Below are 25,247 nucleotides of genomic sequence, written 5' to 3'. Positions count from 1 at the left end.
GCAGGTGGTTTTCCCCTTATCTGCCTGCATGGAGCCATTAAAAGAATTTCAAGGTGGGGACGCTTGGGTGGCTTAGTCAGTTAAGTGTCTGGCTTTTGGTTTTGGCTGAAGTCATGATCTCACAATTCGTGGGTTCAAGCCCTGCATCGGGCTCTGTGCTGATAATGTGGAGTCTGTTTGGGATTCTCTCTCTCACTCTGTCTCTGCCCCTCCCCACTCACTCTGTTTCTCTCTCTCAAAAAAAAAAAAAATAATAATAATTTCAAGGTGAATCAGCTCTAGGATACCATTCAGACCCTCTATATTTGCCTTCAGTTTCTCTACCCTCTTTAGTGCTTTAGTAGAGAAACAGCCATTGTTTAAGGTATGATTTATGGCCCTTACTTTAAAGACTTTATACAGTTGACCCCTGAACAGCACGAGCTTGAACTGCATTGGTCCACTTACATGCAGATTTTTTACAGTATGTATTGTAAATGTATTTTCTCTTCTTTATGATTTTCTTAATAACATTTTCTTTTCTCTAGCTTACTTTATTGTAAGAATACAGTCCATAAAATATATCACTATAGGACATATTTTTTTTAATGTTTATTTATTTTTGAGAGAGAAAGAGTGCAAGAGTGCAAGCAAGGGAGAGGCAGAGAGAAAGAGAGAGAGAAAGAGAGAAAGAATTCCAAGCAGGCTCCACACTGTCAGCGCAGAGCCCAGTGCGGGGCTCAAACTCATGAACTGTGAGATCAAGACCTGAGCAGAAATCAAAAGCCACCGACTGAGCCACAGAAGTGCCCCAAGATATATGTTAACCAACCAATCTATGTTATTGGTAAGGCTTTTGGTGAATAGTAGATTATTATTTGTTAAATTTTTGAGAAGTCAAAAGTTATGCATGGATTTTTGACTCCACAGGGGTCAGTGTCCCAACCCTCACACTGTTCGGGAGTCAACTGTATTCCCAAAGAAAAGCTGTTGATTCCTTTGCTATGGTCAACATTACAGCACCATAGACTCTTACTGGGACCTGGACAATTCCAGAGGCCGTTTAGTGTTTATCAACAGAGGGCGCTGTTGCTACTTCTCCCTTGTGTGAGATTAACTCTCTGCCTGAAGTTAATATTCCTGATCTCTGGACACTGAATTGCAGTAGCACTACACTACTCAGTCATTGCCAAAACTATTTCCAAATGCTCTTTGCAGTGGAAAGGGGTGGTGGTAACAATAATACTTGCTCCCCTCACTTTCAGCCACTGAGCCCTTTTCCCCCACATTTTGCAGAGGAGGGAACCAGGGCTCAGATGGGTTACATCACTTGTCTCGGATGAACCTACTGGTCATGAGCAGAACCTGGACAGGACTCAGGCCTCTGGAGCTTCAGTTCAGGGCTCTGAGAGGTGACACTCCCGGCTCCTCCCTTACTGTCTTGAAGGTCGAAATAAATAGGAGGGGCTGTGCCGTGTCCATATTGAGTTACCAACTTGATGCCTCCTTCTTTTAGCTCTTTCCTGACCAAGGAGGAAAGGGAGCAGGATGGGAGGCCGGAAGGTGAAGGAAGTGCTACTAGAGTCAGAGAAAATAGATGCAAAAAGCTGAGAAAGATGAGACGCAAAGGGGCAGACAGCACTAAGCCTCTCCCCTCTTCCCAACTACAAGCGTCCATCACCTGCTGTTTGCATCCATAAACACACCACTTCATCTGTGGGGTGAGCACCCACCATTCCAGGTACTGGAAACACAACGATGAGACATGACCCAGGCCTTCATGAGTCACGTGGCCTAGAAGGAAAGACGACATTTAACATGAAGCACAGGACAGGGTCACAAACAATCATAGGCAGCATCTGCTGACAGCTGATCTGTGCCAGGCATTGTCAAACACTTTATATACATTATCACATATAATTTTCACGGCCATCCCAGGAGTCAGGTTCCGTTATCTCCATTTTTCAGATGAAGAAACTGAAGCCAAGACAGTTAAGAGACTCGCCTAAGGTTATGCAGCTGGGATTTGAATCCAACTGATCTTGGAAGCAGCATCACACTCCCGGGGAGCAGTCATAGTTGAAATGTATTTTAGAAGACATATGAAATGCATTTAGAAGTTAGACGTATTGGTCATCCCTGCTACTGTGTGAGAGTGGGAGGTAGACTTCACGTATCTCAAGGAGCAAGTGAAGAGAAATCTTCTGTTCTGGTGTTGGCCCCTCACCACACCCTATTCTCTTCTGATTCTGTGTGGTTGACACTTCATTGTGGTTCCAAAGACCCAAGTTGCCCATTTTCAGGGAAATAGTTGCTTCTGTTCAATGTTGTCCCTTTGATCACAGATTTAGATTTATTGCTATCTGTTTTATTCTAGCCTCACTTTTAAGATAGAGATTAACTTACAGTCTCAAGTAATAGCAGAGTCATATCCAGTTGAGACTGTTAATACAAGATATTTTCATAATCAAGGAAACTAAAGTTTCTTCACCTACTGACTATTTTCTGACAGAGGAGATACTTGTGTCTCTACACCCAGACCTAGCTCCCCTTCCTCTCACACTAGCCCTTACCTTGGAGAGAAGATAAAAACAAGTTATTGAATATTGCCTCTTTTTGGTTAACTTGACAACCATTATGAAAACAAACCCCAAAAACCAAAATGATGGAGATGTTTTACAAAGTAAATGCTAAATAAAAATTGATCCTTAAAGCATTTAAGATTTCTGTGTGTGTGTGTGTGTGTGTGTGTGTGTGTGTGTGTGTATCTGTCCATCTCTGTCTGTCTGTCTTCCCTATCGGTGTTCTATAACAGTGATCTAGATAATTGTTCTCTATAGTTGGAACTGAATGTAGACATTGCTTATCAGAACTAAAGTCTTCTATTATTACTTTTTTTCTTTACAGGGTCGTCATGTTAAAACGGGCCAGCTTGCAGCCATTAAGGTTATGGATGTCACAGGGGTAACGTATCTTTATTTTGCCATCTCAGTAGCTATATAGTTATGATAGAGAAATTAGTGAAAAAATCATTTTTCAGAAATAGAATCTTCTTAAACATCTAAGATATTTCCCCACTGAGCTTAACATAGAGCAGTAAGAGTATTCAGCATCTGACTGAGAAGACCAGGGATAAACCATTCTAATTAAATTAGAAACCTACACACTGCCTTATGTAGAGCGAATAATGTGTTTCCAAAATTTACATAAACACAACCAAGGATATTTGCATATGAAGACAGAACACGGATTTGAAGGTATTAAAAGAATAATACAGAGATTACACAGAAGAGATGGGTCTTAACAGTTTTCCCAAAGGTCCACCTAACGCTGGAGTAGATAAGAGTTTGGGTAGCTCTAAAATCCTAGTAGGATATTTAACATAAACATTTCCCTCCTCGAAATTATTGACCAAATAACCAAAAATTCTTGTTATTATGGAGCAACACTGAAACAAAATTTCTGCCTGGATGATCAAAAGGAATAGACTTTATTTTAAATACAACCTTTTGCTTTCGATCTTTTTGCTGCGGCTATTTAAAATATTTTAGGGGCGCCTGGGTGGCGCGGTCGGTTAAGCGTCCGACTTCAGCCAGGTCACGATCTCGCGGTCCGTGAGTTCGAGCCCCGCGTCGGGCTCTGGGCTGATGGCTCAGAGCCTGGAGCCTGTTTCCGATTCTGTGTCTCCCTCTCTCTCTGCCCCTCGCCCGTTCATGCTCTGTCTCTCTCTGTCCCAAAAATAAATAAAAAACGTTGAAAAAAAAATTTTAAAAAAAAAAAAAATAAAATATTTTAATGCCTTTTTGAAAGTACAGAGCAAAAATCAGACTTGAAAACACACACCAGACATCAAAAATATGTTAATAATTTTCTATTGTTCTGGGGATTTTTCTAAGATGTCTGCTTGCTGTTCATAAAAGCTAAAAGACCAAAGTCTTCCATTTGGCCCAGAAGTGGTTTATTTGATGTAAATAGACACAGAATGAATGAACCACGTGAAGATACCAAGAACCAACATACAAATTTTAAAAAGGCACACAATGTATCTGTTTGTCAGACAGACTTCAATCTATATATATCTTTTCTGGCCTAGTTTGTTACCTTTGATAAGTATACATTATATGATACACTGTCTACCGTAATACTAATTTCACTAATGTTCATTTATACCACACTTCGTACTGCCTTCCTTTCCTTACTTATTAATGATCTGAATTCATCTTTAAATTATAGATACCTTTCAGTGGCAAAAAATCGTTCCCATGTTTATTGGCACTTTGATAAAGTACTACTCCCTTTTATTTGTCCTTTCATTTATTTATTTTATTTTTTAAATACATTATTCAAATTTCAGAGGTTGCAAACCAGTTCAGATACTTAATCCCTATTAGTTTATTAGTTCACCTGGCCTTTACGGAATAAGAAACTGCATGTAGACTATATGAATTAGGTTTAGATTCTGCCACTTGAAACAGAAAACTCAAAATAACAAAGGCTGGAGCACAATGCAAGTGTCTTGCTGTCTCATGTTAAAGGAGTCTGGAATCTATAGCCCAGGGATGTATGGCAACAGTGTGACCAAGTGTCTTCTACCCTAAAGGTCACTTCCATGGTTCAAGGTAGTTGTCAGATTTCAACTGATCACATTCTTTGGCGGCAAGAAAAGAAGAGTGAGTGGGTGGGAGCAGAAGGGTACAGAAAAGAGCTCCTTCCACTAAAATCTTGTCTACTTGTATACAACATTTCTACTTAACTTCTGCTTTCATTGGGTGTACCTAGCTGCAAGGGAAACTGGGAAATGTAGTTTTTTATTCTCCCAATATGTGCAGTTAAAAATCTGGGTTCTGTTAGTCAGGCAGGAAGGGAGAATGGATACTGGTGTGGTCAGTTAGCAAATCTGACACAAAAGTCAAGATCAGGTACTATCAGTATCTACACAGAAACCCATTATAAGTTTGTAAACCCTTTGCAAAGTTTGTACCACAAAACAAGTGAATTTGTTTTGCAATTCTGCTGAAGTCATACTACTGTATTTTCCCTGGATTGAATAGGATCTTCACATAATGTGATGCACTTGGCAGTTTAACAATTGCTGGTTGTGGGTGGGGTCCAAGACATTCATGCTGCAAAGTTCTGTTGTGTGGCTCTGTGGAACCAACAGTTGATTTCCATTGACATCATTAATCTCAGCGCACAAAGCTGTATGTTGATGCGCAAAGTATGACTTGAGAGCACTGGATATTACTTTCCTAGTTTCTGGTTCTATTTTTGAGACTTCAAGTTGCTTGAAGAACCACTGACTATTGTTAGACCACCTTGCTTTGGAATCAACACAGCTTTTTATCCCAGCGTATGTATTCTCAGTTTAAGGAGTGTCAGTTAGCCCTTTTAAACTGGGTTCCACAAGATAGCGAAGCTCAACAGAAAATAACTTGGGAGTCTCTTTTCTCAATTCTCCGGAGGATGATACAGAGCTAAGGCTGTTGCCAGCACATAGGGAGTCGATCCGTTGCATACAATGTATGCTTTATGTTATTTAGGCTTAATTTTCTAAGGGAACCCTTGTTGAAAAGGCTGAGTAGTTTCCCTGATTCAGGCACCTCATTGACTATTTTGTAACCATTGATGCTTTATCAAAGATAAATATGGATAGCACATCAGGAGATAGTTTTCTTATTTCCCTCGGTGTCTGATACAGCATCAAATGACTTTTGTATCACCCCCTTACACACTACAGTCAGTGTATGATTTCCTTTGTGGAATTTGTGTGGTATCCTCAGAAAACAATCTATTTCATTTTGCCATGTTGTCTTTTGTGTATTATGGAATGCTGCAAACGCTTCTTACCAATTATTGTAATTGCGCTCATTATAGCTGCTCTGTTAAAAATGGAGATGAATTCTCAAAGGTCGTCTTTGTTAATTGTCTGCAGTGATCTACTGCAAAGTTACTATAGTTTATTGTAATGAAATTGATAAAACCATAAGCTTGAAATCAATTTTTAAATTATTGTTTTTATTCTACACCACTTTTTTTTTTTAATAGAAAATAGCCACAAAGAGAACTGGATATAAGGCTTCTGCTCTTCTGGTTTTAATGCCGAGACACTTCCAAAATTGCCAATATTTGCTTCAGAATTAGTACTTCGACTCAGACTCAGTCTTTGAAGTTGTTTTAGTTCCTGAAATAATTATGAGAATTTCTTCATTTCGCAGCTTTCTGGGGATTCCTTCCCAGCTGGGTTTGTGTACTCTAGATTTGCCTACAATATCTAAACAACATTTCTCAAAGTGGACCACTAGCTTCAGTGAACTGTCAGCCCTCTGGTGGTCTTCATGAGAAAGGGTCCTGGGGGACCCTCAGAAGCTGCCTTTTCTACAAGCTCCTCAAGGAACTCCAGATTCGTGAAAGTCAGAGGGGCACTTCTCTAGGCTTTTAGATTTGCTGCTTTCTGGCCACCATATGTGAAGAGACTGTGGTTCTTTGATCACCCCGTAAATGATTCTCATTTTCATTTGGAGAAAGATTCCTGGTGTAAACCAGTCCCTTTACAATGATACCTTGAAGCCCACACAGGACTTAAGGAGATAATAACTTAATGCCATAGGCTTTCACCTTTACAATGACTGCTTCTGATCCTATTGCTCAGGACACTGTGGGGTGTAGTACCAAAGCCCCCCTCAAACCAAATGAAGCTGAAAATGGAAATTATTGCAAGTCACATAGTGTGATTAGGAATGTTGGCTCTCTCTATCTTTGTGCTCTGCTTTCCTCCCACCAACAGGTCCAGGCTCATGTTCTAATTACTTCATTATTGTTAGTCCCAGCAAAGTGCCAGTCTGAATATCAGTGGTGCAGCTTGGGTCACGTCCCTATTCCTGAGCCAACCCTTGTTTCCTTCTTCCATATCTGGATTGGGTGCCTGGCCCTGGAAGCTACAGGGACTAAGGGCTGGATGATTCATGAAAGGACGATTCACGAAAGAAAAACATGAGAGATATTTGAGGAAAGGGTGGGAAGGATACTGAGTAGGTAAAACCGGGAGAATTGCAGCACTGTGCTATCAAATACCATTGCAGTGGATGTGCCTAAAACTGATTTGGTTCTCAAGTGCCTCTCTAAGTGCCTTTGTTATGTTGCAGCCAGAAATAATAATAATGGTAACTAACACTGTGGGAGTGATTATTACGAGCCAGACTCTTTCAAGCACCTTCTATATTCTGATTATTTAATCCTTTCAGTAACCTACAAAACAACTTCCATTAGCAGCGCCATTACAGAGATGAGAAGACCGGGCTTATTAAGTGTCTGGCTCAATGTAACGTGTACATGGTGGGGTGACTATTTCAGCCTGAGCGATTTAACTGTATCCTTGAAATCCATCATCTCAACCACATTGCTATAGGTCTCCAATTAACACAGAAGGGCATTTAGTGTTTAATTTACTGTGTTTTTTTTTTCCCATTAATATATTCAATAAACATTTACTGAAAACTGAGTTTCTGATGGGCACTGGAAATCCAAAGATGAAAAAGTGCTCCTTTGCCTGCAGGGGAACTCACAATTATACAACCTCGCCCCAAATATTTATAAGTGAAATGAATCCATTTTATAATAAAATTATAAAATTCATGAACCAATCTACTTATAAAGTTTGATATTGACAGTGAGGTAGAGTAATTAAGCCCAGGAAGGACAATCAGGCAGATATTCCTGGCCAAGGAGACAGCCTGTGCCAAGGCATGGAGGCTGAAATAGCATTGAAGTATATTCTGGAAACTATTACATGATTTAGTTTCAAAAGGGCTGAGGAGAGAATGATACAAGATCCTTCTGGACAAGGTAGGGCCAGGTCATGAAGGAAGTAAATAGCATGACAGGATTTTACATGGGTTTCAAACTTTCTGTTTTCCCAATAGAACATTTTGATCACATCCTCTTAGGCAAAAATACAATATATAAAAGAAATATAAACTTTTTTTTTAAAACCAGGGATGGGATGCTATACGTCCTGGTCCTTTCCCCCAAACCAGTGCAAGAGCCAATGTGGGAGCCAGAAGTTGAACAGTAAATTAATGTGATGGGATTGTCTACTAGGAGGATCCATTTTAAACCCTGTTTGACTGAGTTCCTATTTCAGTCCTGCTTACTGAATTCCTGTGGCTGAAGCTTATGACCAGCCTCCATCCTTCTTTGAAGGGTAAGGAAGTGGTCTCCCTGGAGCCTCTGGTAGAGGGCTTTGCCCATAGTTAATGTTGGCTAAAACTGGACCAAAAAAAAAAAAATCTTTTCATCCGGATTGTTTTGAAGAGTCAGGGTACATACTGCTACAAGCACGTTTCGTTCCTCTCTCCCAAAGAGAGACTGTTCAGGGGAGCGATTGGTAGCACAGAACATAACATTAATAATAGTCATAACAACAACATCCATGGTCAAAATAAAAATGGCTGAGTACTTATCATATGCCAAGCACTGTTTTACTTAATACAACATATATTAGTCTGTTTAATCCTCGAAACAACTCCCATTAGCAGACACTGCTACTGTGTTCATTTTACAAATGAGTAATTAAAAGCACGAAGAGCCTAAGTAACTTGCCCAAGCCCCACGGATAGTAAATGGCAGAGTTGGAATTCAAAGTCAGCCAGTTAAGGTGTGTCCACTCTCCCCACAGCCCTGTTTTAGGAATGAAAGATGAGGGAGTATCCGTGGAGCATGGCCTGCAGACTCAGGTAGAGCTGAGATCACCTACTACCTCCTTACTGACAATGACCTTGGGGGGGAAAGGGGCAGAGATGGAGGGAGAGAGAGAATCCCAAGCAGGCTCTGTGCTCTCGGCATACAACCTGATGTGAGGCTTGAACTCACAAACCATGAGATCATGACCTGAGCCAAAATCAAGAGTTGGACACTTAACCAACTGAGCCACCCAGGCACCCCATGAGTCTCATTTTTCTTATGTGTTGGCTGGAAATACAGACATCACAAACTTATACTGAGGCTAAAATGATATAATATCTGGTGCTTGGCACATAACAGGTCCTCAATAAATTATCTTAATTATTAGCCCTGGTAAGATACAGTGAATTCCTGAATGGGGCAGTCGATAGGAATGGAAAGAAGAGTTTAGAGCATGCATTGAACTTCTGTCATTAGTAGATGATAGTGTGGAGATGGCAGCCTATGCTGTGAACTGTGCACCATCCCCGGGTTAGTCTCTTGTTGATGTGTGTAAATGGTTTGAATCAGCCCTGTCTTCATCACCTCAATTACAGAGTTATTAGTCTTACCCTGAACAATGTCTCACCCCAAGCATGTACCAAATGACCTACTATAGAGCAGGATCTAGGAGAGAATGTATATAGCTAGATTCTAGAAGCCGAAGAATGAAACCATAATTATTCATTCATTTAAGAATGAAAGGGTGTGCTATGTTCTGGACTGATAGCAGTGAGTAGAACAGACACAGGCTCTGTCTTCTGGAATCTTACATTCCAACATGTATAAAAGACATGAAAAATAGCCAAACAATTACTTAATCACAGTTTTGATTAGCATCTAAGGACTGTACAGAGGGTATTAAGAGAGAATTTAAGAGGAAACGAATCTATCCGGGTGGCTTGTATGTTTCCTGATAAAGTGACAGGTAAGTGAGATCCGAAGATGAGTAGATCTCTGTTTTGTGTTACTAGGGCTGGGAGAAGGGCATTCTCAGCTCTAGGAGTCTCACTCTCAGGTGGGTTCAACAAAGCCTAGGAATCCCCAGCCCACACTCTTCTGCTTCAGAGACCCCTCTGGACGCCTCTTTGGGACTTCTCCTTTGGGGCTTTTCAGGTAGGCATCTTTAGCAGACAGATCGTCTGATAAAGCACATGATGAGAACTTTTAACAAAGAAAAGATAAACATGTTATTTTTGTGTCCATAATACCTTTTACCTTGGAGGCTGTATTTAGTGCATCAGTTCTGTATGGTATACAGCATTTGGAACTTAGAAAGCTTCTAGAGCTCTAAAAATGAACAAGCTGAGCTGCCCACTGCCTGCACATTTCAGCATCTCCCCCTGTCTTGCCTACAGACTATCCCCCTTTTGGTGGCTTATGTCTGTCCAGGTCTCTGCACACGTGCATGCACACTGGGTGTATAGACTTGTCATATATGTATGCACGCATGTCAGACAGATTCCTTAAGAGCAAAGAATGACCCTGGAAACTACTGTCTATGCCCCCAAACTAATGAGGGTGAACAATGAGGCTCACTCATTTTTAAAAATATTTGTACATCATTACGGTTTGCATTCAGTAGTGCCTTTCATTTGTGTACCTCTAAGCATTTGGTCAAAATTATAGTTAATTCTCTTATGCCCCTAGTGAAGTTGAGATACGTGTAGGGGAGGATGTTGGCACACAGAGGTATGAGGAGTACCTGGATCATTGAGCGTGCTATTCAAATCCAGGTTTGCAACCAGGCTCTTCGGTAGCAGACTGTGGGGTCTCCTTCTGTACGTTCACCCCCTCCTCTGTGCTGCCGGCACATTTCCATTTCATATGTATGTCCACCTTTGGACTTTATCAGGTTGTCTCTTATTGGGCGCTTTTTTTCTTTTGTGGCTTGACTTCCCCATCAATATGTTGGCTCTCTTCCCAGTGACTTGAAGCTCACCCCTTGTGTTCCCTTTATGGAAAGTCCTCTCTCATTTAAAGCCTACCGACTTTAATGAGCCAGGAATGGAAACTGTGCAGTTTTCATCTCTGTACCTCCTGCACGGCTTGCTAACCTAGAACCTGGGGCATAGTAGATGCTATACAAAATGATAATATATATGTGAAAACAAGAGACCAGAGAAACTATAAAGAGTAGAAAACCAGATAAAAGAAAAACAAATCCAAATGATAAGCCACAGAAAACTAGAAAATTATTTTTTCCTGGTAACCAAAACACAAAGGGGAGGCATTATCAATTATACTGTTTATACCATCAAATAAGACTCATTCCAATTCCTGTGAGCTGTTACCTGAATTATAGGTGCAGGGTCCCTGAGGATATAAGTCACCTCATTTATGTAAGACTTGAGGCAAGTTAGTGACAACACTACCAGGAGTAAAACTCATTTACTTCTGTATTAACTTGATCAAGGGTCTTTATTTATTTTATTTTTTTTTTTAATTCATGGTTTTATAAGGAGCCATCATCAGTGGAAGCTTGGGTATGAGAAAGATGCACATCAGGCTGTGCTAGCTGGATCTCTAAGGGACAGCATTTCCCAGCAAGAGAAATTTCCCAGCAAGAGAGCAGGTTAGCCTCATGGGAAAGAAGAGCTCCGTAGATTGTTTCATCTGGGTATATTCTAGTTTTGACATTTCAGGGCTCCCTTACCCTGAGCATGTTGCTTAACCTTGCCTTGTGGATCACACCCCCTCTCTTATAAGAGAAGTAAGCATAGTTATTTATAAAGAAAGTTTTTGAGAACAACATGTAGAACAGTATGTTCAGTGCATATTATTATTATCACAGTGTCTCTTGCCGACATCTTTCCTTTTTCTCTCCATGGTACCCACAATTCCTATAGAAGACAACATGCCGTACCCCTTCCATCTATAGGGCTTTGGCAGTCACTATTTTTCTGCACGAAAATTGGTTCCCTCCATAGTCACACCATGTCACACTTTTTTTCTTTCTTCCCAACTGGGTACCCCCGACAAGACCTTCAGAATTCAGCCCAAACTTGAAATTCTTGGTGCTGTCTCCCCTGATGCCTCCAATTAGATTAGCTATCCATACCTCTCCTGTTTGTGACTGTTCATGCATCTGTGTCATTCTTTGATTTCCATCAGTGTTCCCCACTAGCCTATAGTTAAGTTTCATTGTGGCAGAGCTTGAATCCATGGTGCCCATTGTTGTATTATTATATTTTTTTTTCTTTCTTTTTTTTTTTTTAAGCGTTTATTTATTTTTGGGACAGAGAGAGACAGCATGAACGGGGGAGGGGCAGAGAGAGAGGGAGACACAGAATCGGAAACAGGCTCCAAGCCATCAGCCCAGAGCCCGACGCGGGGCTCGAACTCACGGACCGCGAGATCGTGACCTGGCTGAAGTCGGACACTTAACCGACTGCGCCACCCAGGCGCCCCTGTTGTATTATTATATTATTAGCATTTAGCACTATGCCTGGGGTACAGTAGGGAGTTAAATGTTTATTGAATGCATTCATTAGCTTAAGACTAACATATACAGCAAATCCAGGCACTGCCTACAGAATGTCAAGGCAAAGTCCCAGTTCTCTCAAGGCTTAGGTCATTGGACCATTCTGGGTTTGTTTCCTTCAATGTATAAAAATACAGTTTACAGGTGCATAACCCCACCTTGAGATAATTTTACGAGATCCGTACATGCTTAAATATTATCTAATTTTTAATATATATTCATGTTTAATAAACTGTGATAAAACAAACCTCAAACTGTATGTTATATACCAACAAACACACTGGAAAATGGCAGCCTCTTAATTTGTACTGCTAAGTTACTCCGTTCGTGTGCACAATTTCATTCAGGAAGAAGAATTTCCACTGAAATTTCAGTTTTCTCTTTAAAAAGAGAAATTTGCAATTACTTATCTTGTTTTTTCTATGCCTTGGAAACAAAACAAAACTAAAAATTAATGAGATACTGAAGCTGATATGGGACTTTATATTTCTTTCAAACATCTAACGTATTCACTAAAACAGCTTCTTTGTTGTCATTGATTAATTTTATAACTAGATATCGCATAGTTACACTCACAAAAATAAATGTTACTGATTTTAAAAGTCTAGTTTTTGTTGATGCTATATTTGTTGGCATCCTGAATAAAATTTCTATTGGAGGAAAGGATTTCATTATTACAAATTATTTTAAAACGTACATTCTGGAAAATGTCAACAACCCCTTTAAATTCTAATAGTCTCTGATTCTTTAACAATAAATTATCTTCAACTTCATGTCATATTCTGTCAACGGTTGAGTTGAGAATGATAGGAAAATTAATACAAACAACTGCCTAATGCCAACAAGTGCTATGGAAAGCAGGACTGGTTGGGCAGGAGCAGAAGTGGTTCTACCTGATGCCCATATGCCTAGGGTGTAGTGGCACTTACCAGTCTATACATCTCATACTTCTGAATTGAAACTGACCCGTCCCTTGGATTATTATAAGTTATGCAGTTTTACTCTTGTTCCATGGATTGAGAGCTAAATGTTGGGCAAACTCTTTGTTATAGAGCACACTAATATTAAATGCCTTATTAATTCCATTTTTAAATCCTAGCATAGTGTAGTTGCTTAAAGTATATTCCCCATGTATTAAATATGCAACTTAAAATCCCTCTTTTATCCCTTGATATCATTCATAAGCAAATACTATTGTGTGCTAACAAGCTTCTTTAATTGGAGGACCAAAGGCGCGTTTCTCTTCATCCCTGGCTTGAAATGTTCCCAGACACTTCTTTCATGATTAGCAGCTTTTGTTTTATCACCATGGGTAACTGGAGTTTTCAGTAGAGAATTAAGAGCACTGGCTTTGGAGTCAGAGGAATCTTGCTTTGAATCTTAGCTCTGACATTTAAAATACGAATGAACTTGGGGGTTACTTTACCTCTGTGAAATTCATTTTCCTCACTTGTAAAATGGGATCGTTAAATCATCTACTTAATAGAGCTGTTTTGAGTATGAAATAAGATAACACACACAGTTTCTGGGACATAGTGGAGGTGGGCTTTGGCTATGTTTTATAACCCTGGTATCATATTGTTATATGATATCGTCATTAGAGGCAGTCAGTGGCTTAAAAGCATCTCCTGGACGCATCCATTTCCTTGCATGTGAAAACCACTTTCTTCTCACATGGAAGAGTTGTCTGCCAGCAATAAGAGAGAGCATGCCCCAGTGCACAGGTACTTTTCCAGCCTCTGCTAGGGCACATTTACTAATGTTCCATTGGCCAGAGCAGGTCACATGGCAGAGCCCAGAGACAAAAAGAAGAACTAATGGGCTCCCTTTCTTCATGAAGGAGGATGCAGAATATCCTGGCCTTTCTACTCCCTCTCTGTCTCCCTCCCAGTCCAAGTCTACCACAAATACTAAGCAATAAATAGATTCCCATGATCTTGTGAAAAAAGCAATCTTCTTTCTTTTGACAATAAAGCTATGCTCAAATAAGCACTTAGTTTTTTCCAAGCCCTGAGAGGCAGCTTAAATAGATATTCTTATTTTCAATCACAGGTGAAAATGGCTGATATCCAGAGAGTATCTATGCAATGCCTGAGGGTACATAATGAATCAGCTTGGACTAGACTTTGCAGTATCAGTACTGAAGTAATAGTTCTTCCCAGTATCTTGGACTTGGCTTTTAAAAATTATTCCCTTGTAACCTTTGTAACAATTTAGTACCATTACTTTTTTTTTTTTCATTTGTTTCCCAGTGAGCTTGATCCTTTTGCTTAATTCTTCAGACATAAGAATAACCCATTTACAAAACAGAAGAGATCCTTTTCTTACAGCTTTGAAATCTAATTCTAGCCTCTGTTGTTATCTTTGTCTTTTTGAAACCATCGTAACCTCATCCTTTTCAATGAGCTGTGTTGTGAGAGGGTAGACCGCTTATGGAATGGTTGAATAAGTTCTCATAGTTACTAGTACGTGTGTGCTTTTCAGTTCCACTGCCTAACTTGCTGCCACCGTTGCCCTAGACTAGAAATCAGGATAAACCGTAGCCCTGAAGGCCTGATAAAATGCACGCCCACTTACAAGGTCACATAACCTCCAAATCAAGGTTCTATGCTAGAGCTCCATAACCATGACCCACAGTGGTTCCATAATTGTGTTTGGCAACAGTGCAGTTTAAACTAAAATTCAAGATACTTCCATTCTTGCCCTTTCACCCTTGTTATGTATTTATTTTTTTGGTTGACAAGATTAATAACAGTGTTTATTTTGCATTTATAACTCAAACATACTTCGTTCAAATATCACAAAAGACTGGGCATATAATACAATACTATTATAAATCTGTATGTAATTCTAGATGAGAAAACTTAAGTTCTGAAAGTTAGGTTAGGGATGCCTGGCTGGCTCAGTTGGAAGAGCATGCCACTGTTGATCTCAGGTTTGTGAGTTCGAACCCCACGTTGGGTGTAGAGATAACTTAAATAAATAAAACTCAAAAAATACAAATAAAAATAAAAGTGAGGTTGCTTCCCTAAGGCCATGTAGCCAGAAAAGAGTGGAGCCCAAAGTGAACATGCACTCCATCTGCTGACCCTCATTTTTCTGACTCAGTGCATATGCTTTCTTCATTTTCATATTGCCTCAGTTTACCTTCGCAAAGTGATGGAGAACTTGCTGCCTTCATTCCGATCTCCAGTATTATTTATTTTGGATTTAATTATATATTGAATCACACTATTATTTGTTTTTCTTAATAGTATGGTAAACTTTTTAAGATACTTTTCCCCTGGGGCATCTGGGTGGCTCAGTCAGTTGAGCGTCCGACTTCAGCTCAGGTCACAATCTCACAGTTTGTGGGTTCGAGCCCCGCGTTGGGCTCTGTGCTGACAGCTTGGAGCCTGGAGCCTGCTTCGGATTCTCTCTCTCTCTCTCTCTCTCTCTCTCTCTCTGCCTCCCCTTCTGCGCTCTCTCTCTCTCAAAAATGAATAAATAAACAAACATTTTTAAAAAGGATACTTCTCCCCTCTTGGATTGTCCCACATCACCCTCCATCCTGTTGAGAAGCTAGGAGGCCGGCAGCGATGCTTATACAACCAACTTGTCTCTAAGAATGGCCAAAGGTGAGATTGGCAGGCTGCCATTGGAAAGTGATTGGTGTTTCACTGCCCCAGGTAGTTGCCTCTTTAATGGAAGCAGCTGTCGATACCAGGCTGCTCACAGAAACCCTCAGGTTTGTTTTCCTTCTTCTGTTTGGGCTTCCCTAAAGTACATATGCTCACATCCTGCATTCATCCACAATTATTTGGCCCACATGGTAAGTTTAAAATAGCTTAATCTGCACCGTAGTAAGACATTTGAGGCATGCTACAGGGGCTCTTCAACAAGTAGAAGGTCTGTGAAGGTCAGTCTGTCCTCAGGCTACAGTGAATGTGTAGGTAGTCTCCCATAGCTGCAGGGAAGAATCCATTGGTCATCGGATGCCATCCCTTCCCTCAGCCACTGTCCCAGCCCCTCACTCCTGGACTCCCCTCCTCAATGTTGGGGCCACATGCTTCTCCTTAGCTCAGCACCGCAGTCGTATGTTCTATTTTGAGATCAGTTAGTCTTTGATTTTGTTAAGACTTGTGACATGTAAGAGGCTTCACTCTCCTGGGTTTGCAAATCTCCATTGTTTTTCACTAAAACTTATTTTCTCATGGTGAAGAAATGTCAGCACTTCACTGTTCTCATCTCACCCTCACCGTTTCCTCTCAAGTACCCCTGATGCCACTGTAGTAGCGGGGTCCTTGCAGGTGTCCTCTCTTTCATTTGTATTCGTTCACCGGCACTTTGCCTGGTGCTGGGCATGCTACAGAGAGCAAAAGCAGGCACCATTCCTGTGTTCACAGTTGGTACGGGCTGATAGGAAAGAGAGGCCTTAATCAAATGATAGGACAGATAAATGTAGATTGCAATTCTGGTAGGTGCTACAAAGGAATACACATGTGATGATCCATGAGGCTAGAACCAAGTCAGACAGATCAGAAACCTTTGCTGGCGAAGGGACTCTGGAACTGAGACCTGAAGGCAGAGGAGAGCTTACAATCCATGAAGAGCGTCGAGTAGAAGAGCAATTATGACACATCTCCACACCAGTACCAACAAATATGGTGCCTGTGTGAAGTGTAGGAGGTGGATAAGATACAGCAGGGGGGACTTGACATGGCCTGAGAGAAATAGGGAAGACATCCTGAGGAGGGCCCTTTAAGCTCGATTAGGAATAATGAGTAAAAGCTGTGTCCAGAGGCGGATGGGGAAAGAAGACATCACATGGAAAACCGCAGAAGGGCCCGACAATGTAGAGACTGAAGTGAGGCCAAGCAGCCCAAGCTGCAAGGGGACAGACAGGGACACAGCACGGGCGGCCTTTAGGTAAAGGTGATGTTACAACCTACCCTCAGAGATAATTGTTACTAATGCACATCTCACATAACTCTCCTGGGATGGAATTTTGTCTCGCCAATCTCAGAAATAAATCCAACTGATGTGTACATATCAAAATAAAATTATGGGAGAGCACATGCACCCCCCACCGATAGTGCCAGGGCCTCCAAAAGTGGCCAAGTTGATGGACTCCAAAGTGAAGCTAAGAACGAATGAAACCCGAACATCAGGAAACTTAGTCTGTAGGAGAGTTACCTCTTTTCACATCCATGGCACTGCCACGTTCCCCCTTTCTTTTTATGTTTAGTTTCCAGAAGGTGAGATGAGTTCCCCTGTTTTGTGAACTTCTTCAGATCTAGGGAACTTACCCAGCTGACTTTCATCATCTTCAGTCAGTTACTTCAATAAAAGTAGGCTTCAAAGAAAATGAACCTAACAAATTTTAAATGTCAGAGCTTGTATTTTTTTTTTCTTTCCCCAATCTTTCCTATCAGTGATAGGTAGTCAGTGGACATAGTTCCCAGAAGCCGAGAGTGAATTTTATTTCAATAGTCTGTCTACCTTGATCTTTTCCGGGTGAAAGGATGAGCTTTTTCTTTCTAGCTGGTGGCATACTATGCCTGTTTGCTGTACAAACAGAAGAGCCTCTAGGATTGCCAACCTGATGTCTTGTGATTTTTTTCTTTGTAGTCCGTATGCTTGTTTACCACCACAGAAGAATAAAACTTAAGAAAGAATTTATTGTGTAGTTGATATAGATGGTGATGAAAAACGGAATCCTACTAAACACAGTGGCTGTTCATGACATAATATTTATTATTCTAATACAGGATGAAGAGGAAGAAATCAAACAAGAAATTAACATGTTGAAGAAGTATTCTCATCACCGGAATATTGCTACATACTATGGTGCTTTTATCAAAAAGAACCCACCAGGCATGGATGACCAACTTTGGGTATGTAGTGCTACCCAAATTTACTTTACTTACAGGAAGAACAACCAGGGCTGAATGGTTCATTTCTCTGTCCTCATGACGAAATTGGATTAAGTAACTCCTTCTTTGAAACTCTTGGCCCCATAATTTCCATAACATTGTGTCTTCAAGGTTCTTTCCCATTTCCCTAAATACCTTCCATTGTTTAAGTATCTTTATCTTCTACCCCTTAATGTGGGCCATCCCTAAAGCCAGTTGTTAAGTTCTCTGGTTTTTCCACTAGTGACCACATTTATTGAGTTAGGCATCACACTGTTTGCTTTTATGTATGTCATTTATTCCAGCTCTTTGAGATGGACATTATTATGGTCTCATTTTTTTTAGTCTCATTTCTTTTTTTCTAATTAATTAATTCATATTTTGATTTATATCCAAGTTAGCATGTAGTGCAACAATGATTTCACGAGTAGATTCCTTGATGCCCCTTACCCATTTAGCCCATCCCCCACCCAAAAACCCTCCAGCAACCCTCAGTTCTCTTTATTTAAGAGTCTCTTATGTTTTGTCCCCCTCCCTGTTTTTATATTATTTTTGTTTCCCTTCTCTTATGTTCATCTGTTCTGTGTCTTAAAGTGCTCATATGAGTGAAGTCATATGATATTTGTCTTTCTCTGACTAATTTCGCTTAGCCTAATACCCTCTAGTTCCATTCCATCTTGTTGCAAGTGGCAAGATTTCATTCATTTTGATTGGCAAGTAATACTCCATTGTATATATATATATATACCACGTCTTCTTTATCCATTCGTCCATCGATGGACATTGGGGCTCTTTCCATACTTTGGCTATTGTCAATAGTGCTGCTATAAACATTGGGGTGCATGTGCCCCTTTGAAACAGCACACCTGTATCCCTTGGATAAATACCTAGTAGTGCAATTGCTGAGTCATAGTGTAGTTCTATTTTTAATTTTTTGAGGAAACTCCATACTGTTTTCCAGAGTTTGCCTCATTTCTTAGATGACAGAACTTAGGTTTACAAAGAGGGTAAGTAAATTGCCCCAAGGTCTATGTAGCTAGAAATGGTGGAACAATAATCTAACCAAGTTCTATGGGTCTTTTCCTCATCTCTGGCTAATGTGTGGATGACTGAAATTTAAATTCCAGTTCTGTGAAGGAAATACCTAAAACAGTATCTGATACCATATACGTACTCTCATGGTTGCTTTCTTTTCTAGTTAGCTATGTGCCCCAGTCCTGTATCTTTGACAGTTTGTGAGACAGCTGTCCCACTGAAGGAAGGTAAATTCAGTATATCTGCTACCAAAACCACTATTCCTATCCCTGCCCTGCTTAGATTGCTCTTCCTCTCACCTTCGTGGTTTCTGTCCATGAAACTTTTATTCATTCTTATCTCTCAGGCTGGCTTATAATGCTGTCTTGGTTTAATCTTCCTTTGCTAACTTCATGTGGGCCCATTCAGTGGAAGCCTAGATTTTGCAGTAGACTTCTACTTGACCTACCTCTCTCTCTCTTTCTTGAATCTCTGTTCATTCCATATGTTGCTGTTTGGATTAATTACTCTAAAAATACCCTTTTAACCACTTACCATCTTACTCATTTTCTAGAGCTCTTACTATGTGTCTGACACACAAAATTCTTTAATTAGACAGAATTTACTATATGCCAAATTATATACTAAATTGTGTGAATCCAGCAACTACTATTTCATGGACAGCTAATCAAAGAATCTCAGTTTACTCTCTTAATGCAAAGACATCTGTCTGTAGTCCAGTTGAGAAGATAAAACATACACGGTGAACAGAATTGGTGACCAAAAAGAATATTATAATGTTAGCTCAGAAAAATAACAAGATTTTCATGTATTTTGATAACTGAATACTATAATCTTTGGAAGTGAAAAGAGCTACTGTATATTTTCCCCCATAAGCCCATCTTTAAATTTAAAATAAAAAAGGTATTTTGGGGTAAATAAACCCACTTTGAATGATCACATTGATTTTATATATTTTTAAGTGATTTCTGAAAAAGTTATAGTAATATTTTAATTGTGGCCTCTTAAATGTATAGTAGATATAAATGTGAAAATTAAAAATGTAAAAATAGTAAGAGAAAAAAGCTATAACTGTATAATACTAAAAAAGATAAACGAGGCCATATCTGCAAGGGCATGACCACATAACAGAATTTTGATGGACTTGCCTGTATACATTTTTTTTTGAGATTCTCATTACAAAAAAACATAAAAAACAAGGTAAAAATGCAAGTAACTAATTTAGGAAAAATATTTTATATATGATGAGAAAGAATTTAGTCACCTTTAGAGAGGAAGAGTTTTTAGAAATAATAATAGAAATAATATGGTATAATAGAAATAATATGGAACTAAAAGAAGGATTGAGTTAAGAATGAGGCAGCAATTAGCAAAGTAAGAATTATCAATTACCTGTAAAGATGTTCTTAAAATATAATCATACCAACAATATAAATGCAAAACAGAACAAGAATTAGATACCATTTTTTAAACTTATAGATTGGCAAAGATTTTTTTTAAATGATATGCCCAGAATGGACACTCATACCCCCTGCTTATGGAAATGAAGATTGGAGGCTGGTACTCTATCTTTACTCAAGGGCATTTGGGATGCATACAGATAAACATTCACACACGCGCGCGCGCACACACACACACGCACACACACACAGATAGATAGATATACAGGCATGTATCCTAAATAAATATTTGGGTAACTGTGTAAAGATGTATGTAGAAGGTAACCAATAGGGAATTGCTTAAGTAAATCCATTAAAGGACACTGTGAAAGGACACATCAGCCAGTTAAAATGGTGTAGATTTATATTTATAGTGCAAAAACATTAACTTATATAATGGGATTTTTTTAAAGCCTTTTAAAAATACTATGATTAGATAAAATACATTTTCATTTTTGGCAAATAAAAAAGGAAGAAAAAGGAAATAAAAGAAAAAATGTATCTACTGTCTATTTAAATGATGGGGATGTCTAGGATACCAATGGTGTCGACGATACTTGTATCTGGGTAGTAATTTCACTAATTTAAATTTTAAAACATTTTTTTTCTTTCTTATGTCTGCTTCTTTTTTCTTCTAAACTTTCTCTTACGTTGAACATCAGACCCACTTCTGTTTCTTCTTTTTTTAATTGCTCCCCATTGGGCTGTCTTTGCTCCTCAAAGACAGTCAGCAATCTGAGGCAAGGACTGTGTTTGCATCTCTGTGGCCTCAGTGCCAGGAAGGTGCTGAGCATACGAGGCTGATAGAATAGTTGGACTGTAAATGAAAATGATTATTATTTCTACAGACCTGGTTGCTAATAATGTCGATACAAAGCAGATGGCTGCAGGTACTTTGAGAGTTCATTTTATTTGTGGACTAAAAGTTCGACAGGAAGTGATAAGATGATTCCAGTAGGAATATCTCTGTGTTCCTAAAGGACTTCTACGTCATCAAGAATCTAGCTTTTTAGCAATGACCCCATATTGCCATAAGCTTCAGCAGATAACAAGTGGAGAATGATAGCTGTTTTAATGCTGTCTGCAGAGAGTTTTTTTGTTTGGTCAGGGCCCTGGTTCCAAATTAAACGAAAGCATTAATGTAGCTTTGGAACCACCACCTTCAGGAATCACTTGCAATAGTACAAGCTGAGTCACACCCAACTATTTATCATTTCTTTTGTGAGATGGGCCAGATAGGAGAGTTGGTTTTCTTGTGAGAGTGAATTGTTAAAATCTGGATGTTTATTAGAAATTGGTTGAAAGAAAGAGAGGAGTGGTCAAGCAGGGATTCACTTATTTTTACCCTTTTCCTAATGCTGCAGTTTTTTAAGTTGGAAACAAAATTAGTCGTCTTTTATTTTGCTGGATCCCCAGGAAGTTAATTGACTTTCCCAGGGCCTCAAAGCTCATTAATGGATGAATGCAGAGTCAGAATGCAGGCATCCTGAAATGTGACAATTTAGCTTGGCCTGAAGTTCTGTGAAAGGCACTGGAAGTTTGTTGTTATTGTTTTTAAATAAGCAGACCTGCAGTCCATTTTCCAATAGGCACTGGGAGAAAGCAGCAAGCCTGTTTGCATCTGCATGGCGTGAACAGGAGATTTCGTATTCTTGGGAATCAGTTGCTGCCTGCCAGTTCTCACCCTGGCCAGCTGCTCCTCCCACGAAGACAGCTGTGGTTGCTGGGAATCAAGAGTCTGCAAGTGTATATATTCATTTATTCAGTCACCATTCATTTGTTCATCCTACAAATATATATCAAGCACTTGCTAGACAAAAGGGACTCTTGTAGACACTTAGAATATATCCATGAACAAAACTAAAGAAAGCCCCTACTTACATGTAGCTTACACTCCTGCTACAGACCATAGAAAATAAATATAATTAGTAAGAAAAGTGTAGAGAGTGCTGGAAGCTGACAAGAGCCTAGTAGAGCAGGGAAAGGTTGATGGGGTTGCATCCAGAGGAAGTCCCATTGTAGAGGACTCAAGGAGGCGTGTTCCAAGCCTGGTGGTTTCCAAGAATAACAATGGGAGCAGTGTGATCAGAAACCTGGGAGGTGAGACCTGGAGCCACATCATGCAGGGCCTTACCGACCATTGGAAAGATGTCAGCTCTTACTCTGAGTGAGGTTGGGGGGGGGAGGGCACTGGAGGGTTTTGAAAGTAGAGGAGGGATGGAATATGAGCCACATAGTTAAGGGGTCTCTCCTATTTCTGGGTTGAGACTAGACCAGATGGAGGCCAGAGTAGAATCAGGGAGGCCAATTAGGAGACTGTTTTAGCAAGCGAATCCCCTTCCTGAGGTTGGCAAAGGGAGATCTGCAAATAGTGGTCTCTCCCAAACCCAGGCCCCAAGGGAGGGCCAGGCCTTCACATTCCATTTGACCACCTGCAATTAAGTAGGGCCCACATTCTGCTTGGAAGACAGAGGGCCTAGCAGGGACCATCCCCACTAGTAATCGTCCATTAGCTTCTGTGTTACCGGGGAAAAAAATACCAAGCCATGAAATGCTTACGAGGATGAGGGCATCTTCTTTTTCTAGTTGTGCTCTTTCTATTTGGTAACAAACTCAGGGGGAACTTGGAAAAGTAAAGGCAGAATAGAAACATAATGGGAAATTAATACCAGAGTACAATGTTGGTGAGAACTTGGTTATAGAATATGATTGTGTATCATTATTCCAAGGGCTCCGACTCACTAAATTTGAGCCATTCTGTGTTAATAATAACAGTGGCAGATAATATTTATTGCTTGCTTCTCATATGCCAAATGTTATGGTTTTGGGTTTTTTGTTGTTGTTGTTGTTTTGTTTTTTTTTTTGCATTATCATATTATTTCATTAGATCTTTACAACTACTCTATACATTAGATCTATCATTATCCCCACTTTACCAATAAGGAAATTTGGCTCAGAGAAGTTAAGAAATTTACCCCAGGTCTTATAGCTGGTGAGTGATAAAGCCAGTGTGCTAGCTAACCCCAAGCTCTCTTATGCTAGAATCAAGCCCTTGAGTTTTACATTCTTTTTTTTTAAGTTGTAAAAAATAATTCTGATATCAAAAGTTGGTGTTCCAAATAGGATTGATGCTTTGGTTTTAATTTATTTTGACTTCATCTTTAACCTCCATTCCTCAGTTCCCCAATTTTCAAAGAGGGTAGCAGGACCAGTTAGCTACTAATAAGACTGATGTGGAAGTCTAAGAAGTATGCCTTGAGGAGTACCTTAAGACTTTTGGGAATGTTTTAGCAAACAATTGCAAAGATCACAGATAGTTGACTCTTTGGACTAATGGCATTCTGTTAGGATTACATTTATATAAAAATGTTATTATGAATTATATAGAGACGTAACCTGTAGCAACCAAAGCAGCACTTTTTTAAGAGAGAGAGAGAGAGAGAGAGAGAGCATAAGTGTGAGTGGGAAGGGGCAGCAAGTGAGAATCCCAAACAGGCTTCATGCTGTCAGCACAGAGCCCAACTTAGGGCTCGAACTCATGAACCATGAGATCATGACCTGAGCCAAAATCAAGAGTCAGATGGTGAACTGACTGAGCCAATCAAGCTTCCAAAACAGCACTTCCTAACACGCATTCCCAGTATCCAGACTACAGGAAGTATTCCCCAGTTATTTCTTTTGTTGTGGCTAGAGGTTTTGCACATATCCTACAGCCAACACATGTGCTGTTTTAGGTGTCTGATTGAATTATAATCTGTGCGAATTCTATCAGTCTTGTTGTAGAGATAAACTCTTGTTTAGTACCAGCTCTTTGAGGAAATACAACTACTTCTGATAATGGCTAAGTGATTCTCCTTTATCAACCGCTCAGGGCCTGAACCGGAAATCAAAAAGGGGAGCTCTTTCAATAAAGATTCTGATCTCTTGGAAACAAGCAAGCTCTGTCACACAGCACGGCCGTCTCATTCCACCTCATCTCAGTGATGAGAAGCTCTCCATTTTGCTGCACACCATTCAGGCACTGGGACAGAGGGACAAGTACCATCTATTAGGGGTACTAATACTCTAACCTTAGAAGGCAAAATCATACATGTTTTGCTGTCTTCTCATACTACTACAATCCCAGGACTAGAATATCTTATAAACAATGATAAATTTCTTTTTTTTTTTAAATAATATTGATTTTTGAGTAGAGGGGGAGAGAGAGAGAGAGAGAGAGAGAGAGAGAGAGAGAGAGAAAGGGAGGAGCGGAGAGAAAGGGAGACAGAGGATAGCAGGCTCTGTACTGTCAGCACGCTCAGGGCTCAAACTCGGGGCTGGAATTCCCCAACGGTGAGATCATGACCTGAGCTGAAGACAGACTCTTAACTGACTGAGCCACCCAGGCACCCCAAAAGCAATAATATCTGATTGGTTTCCAAAATGTAGGGTGGTCAAGTAAGACAGCAGATTACTGTACTGAAATGTCTCAGTAAGCCTATTCATTAGATTGCAACAGTGTAGCCTTGCAGAGCTAAGAGTTCAGAAACTATGTATGCATTGAGGGGACAAGCATTGCCACCGTTAGCTAAAACCTGATCTGGAATCCAGAGACCTGGGTTCTAGTATTGGCAGAGGCAGCATCTCTGACATCTGGTTTCTTCCATATAAAATGGTAACTTTAGAGTAAGAGGCCTGGGTTTTCAAACTGGCAGCCCA

The 25,247-nt window shown here is 40.0% G+C and overlaps 1 protein-coding gene across 10 annotated transcripts in view; it reads left to right on the top strand.

Moving 5' to 3' along the window:
- TNIK (TRAF2 and NCK interacting kinase) overlaps positions 1–25,247 on the top strand; it is a 399,001-nt gene that overhangs the window by 231,838 nt on the left and 141,916 nt on the right. For all 10 annotated transcript variants that reach the window (XM_040480745.1, XM_040480740.1, XM_040480737.1 and 7 more), the window contains exons 3-4: positions 2,887–2,943; positions 17,932–18,057. In XM_040480745.1, coding sequence (XP_040336679.1) covers positions 2,887–2,943; positions 17,932–18,057 — 183 coding nt within the window. The remainder of the gene's footprint in view (positions 1–2,886; positions 2,944–17,931; positions 18,058–25,247) is intronic.

The sequence above is a fragment of the Herpailurus yagouaroundi genome, unplaced genomic scaffold (genome assembly GCF_014898765.1).
Source record: "Herpailurus yagouaroundi ecotype Mexico unplaced genomic scaffold, PumYag 159, whole genome shotgun sequence".
Lineage (NCBI taxonomy): Eukaryota > Metazoa > Chordata > Mammalia > Carnivora > Felidae > Herpailurus > Herpailurus yagouaroundi.
This window is presented reverse-complemented; position numbering and strand designations above follow the sequence as displayed.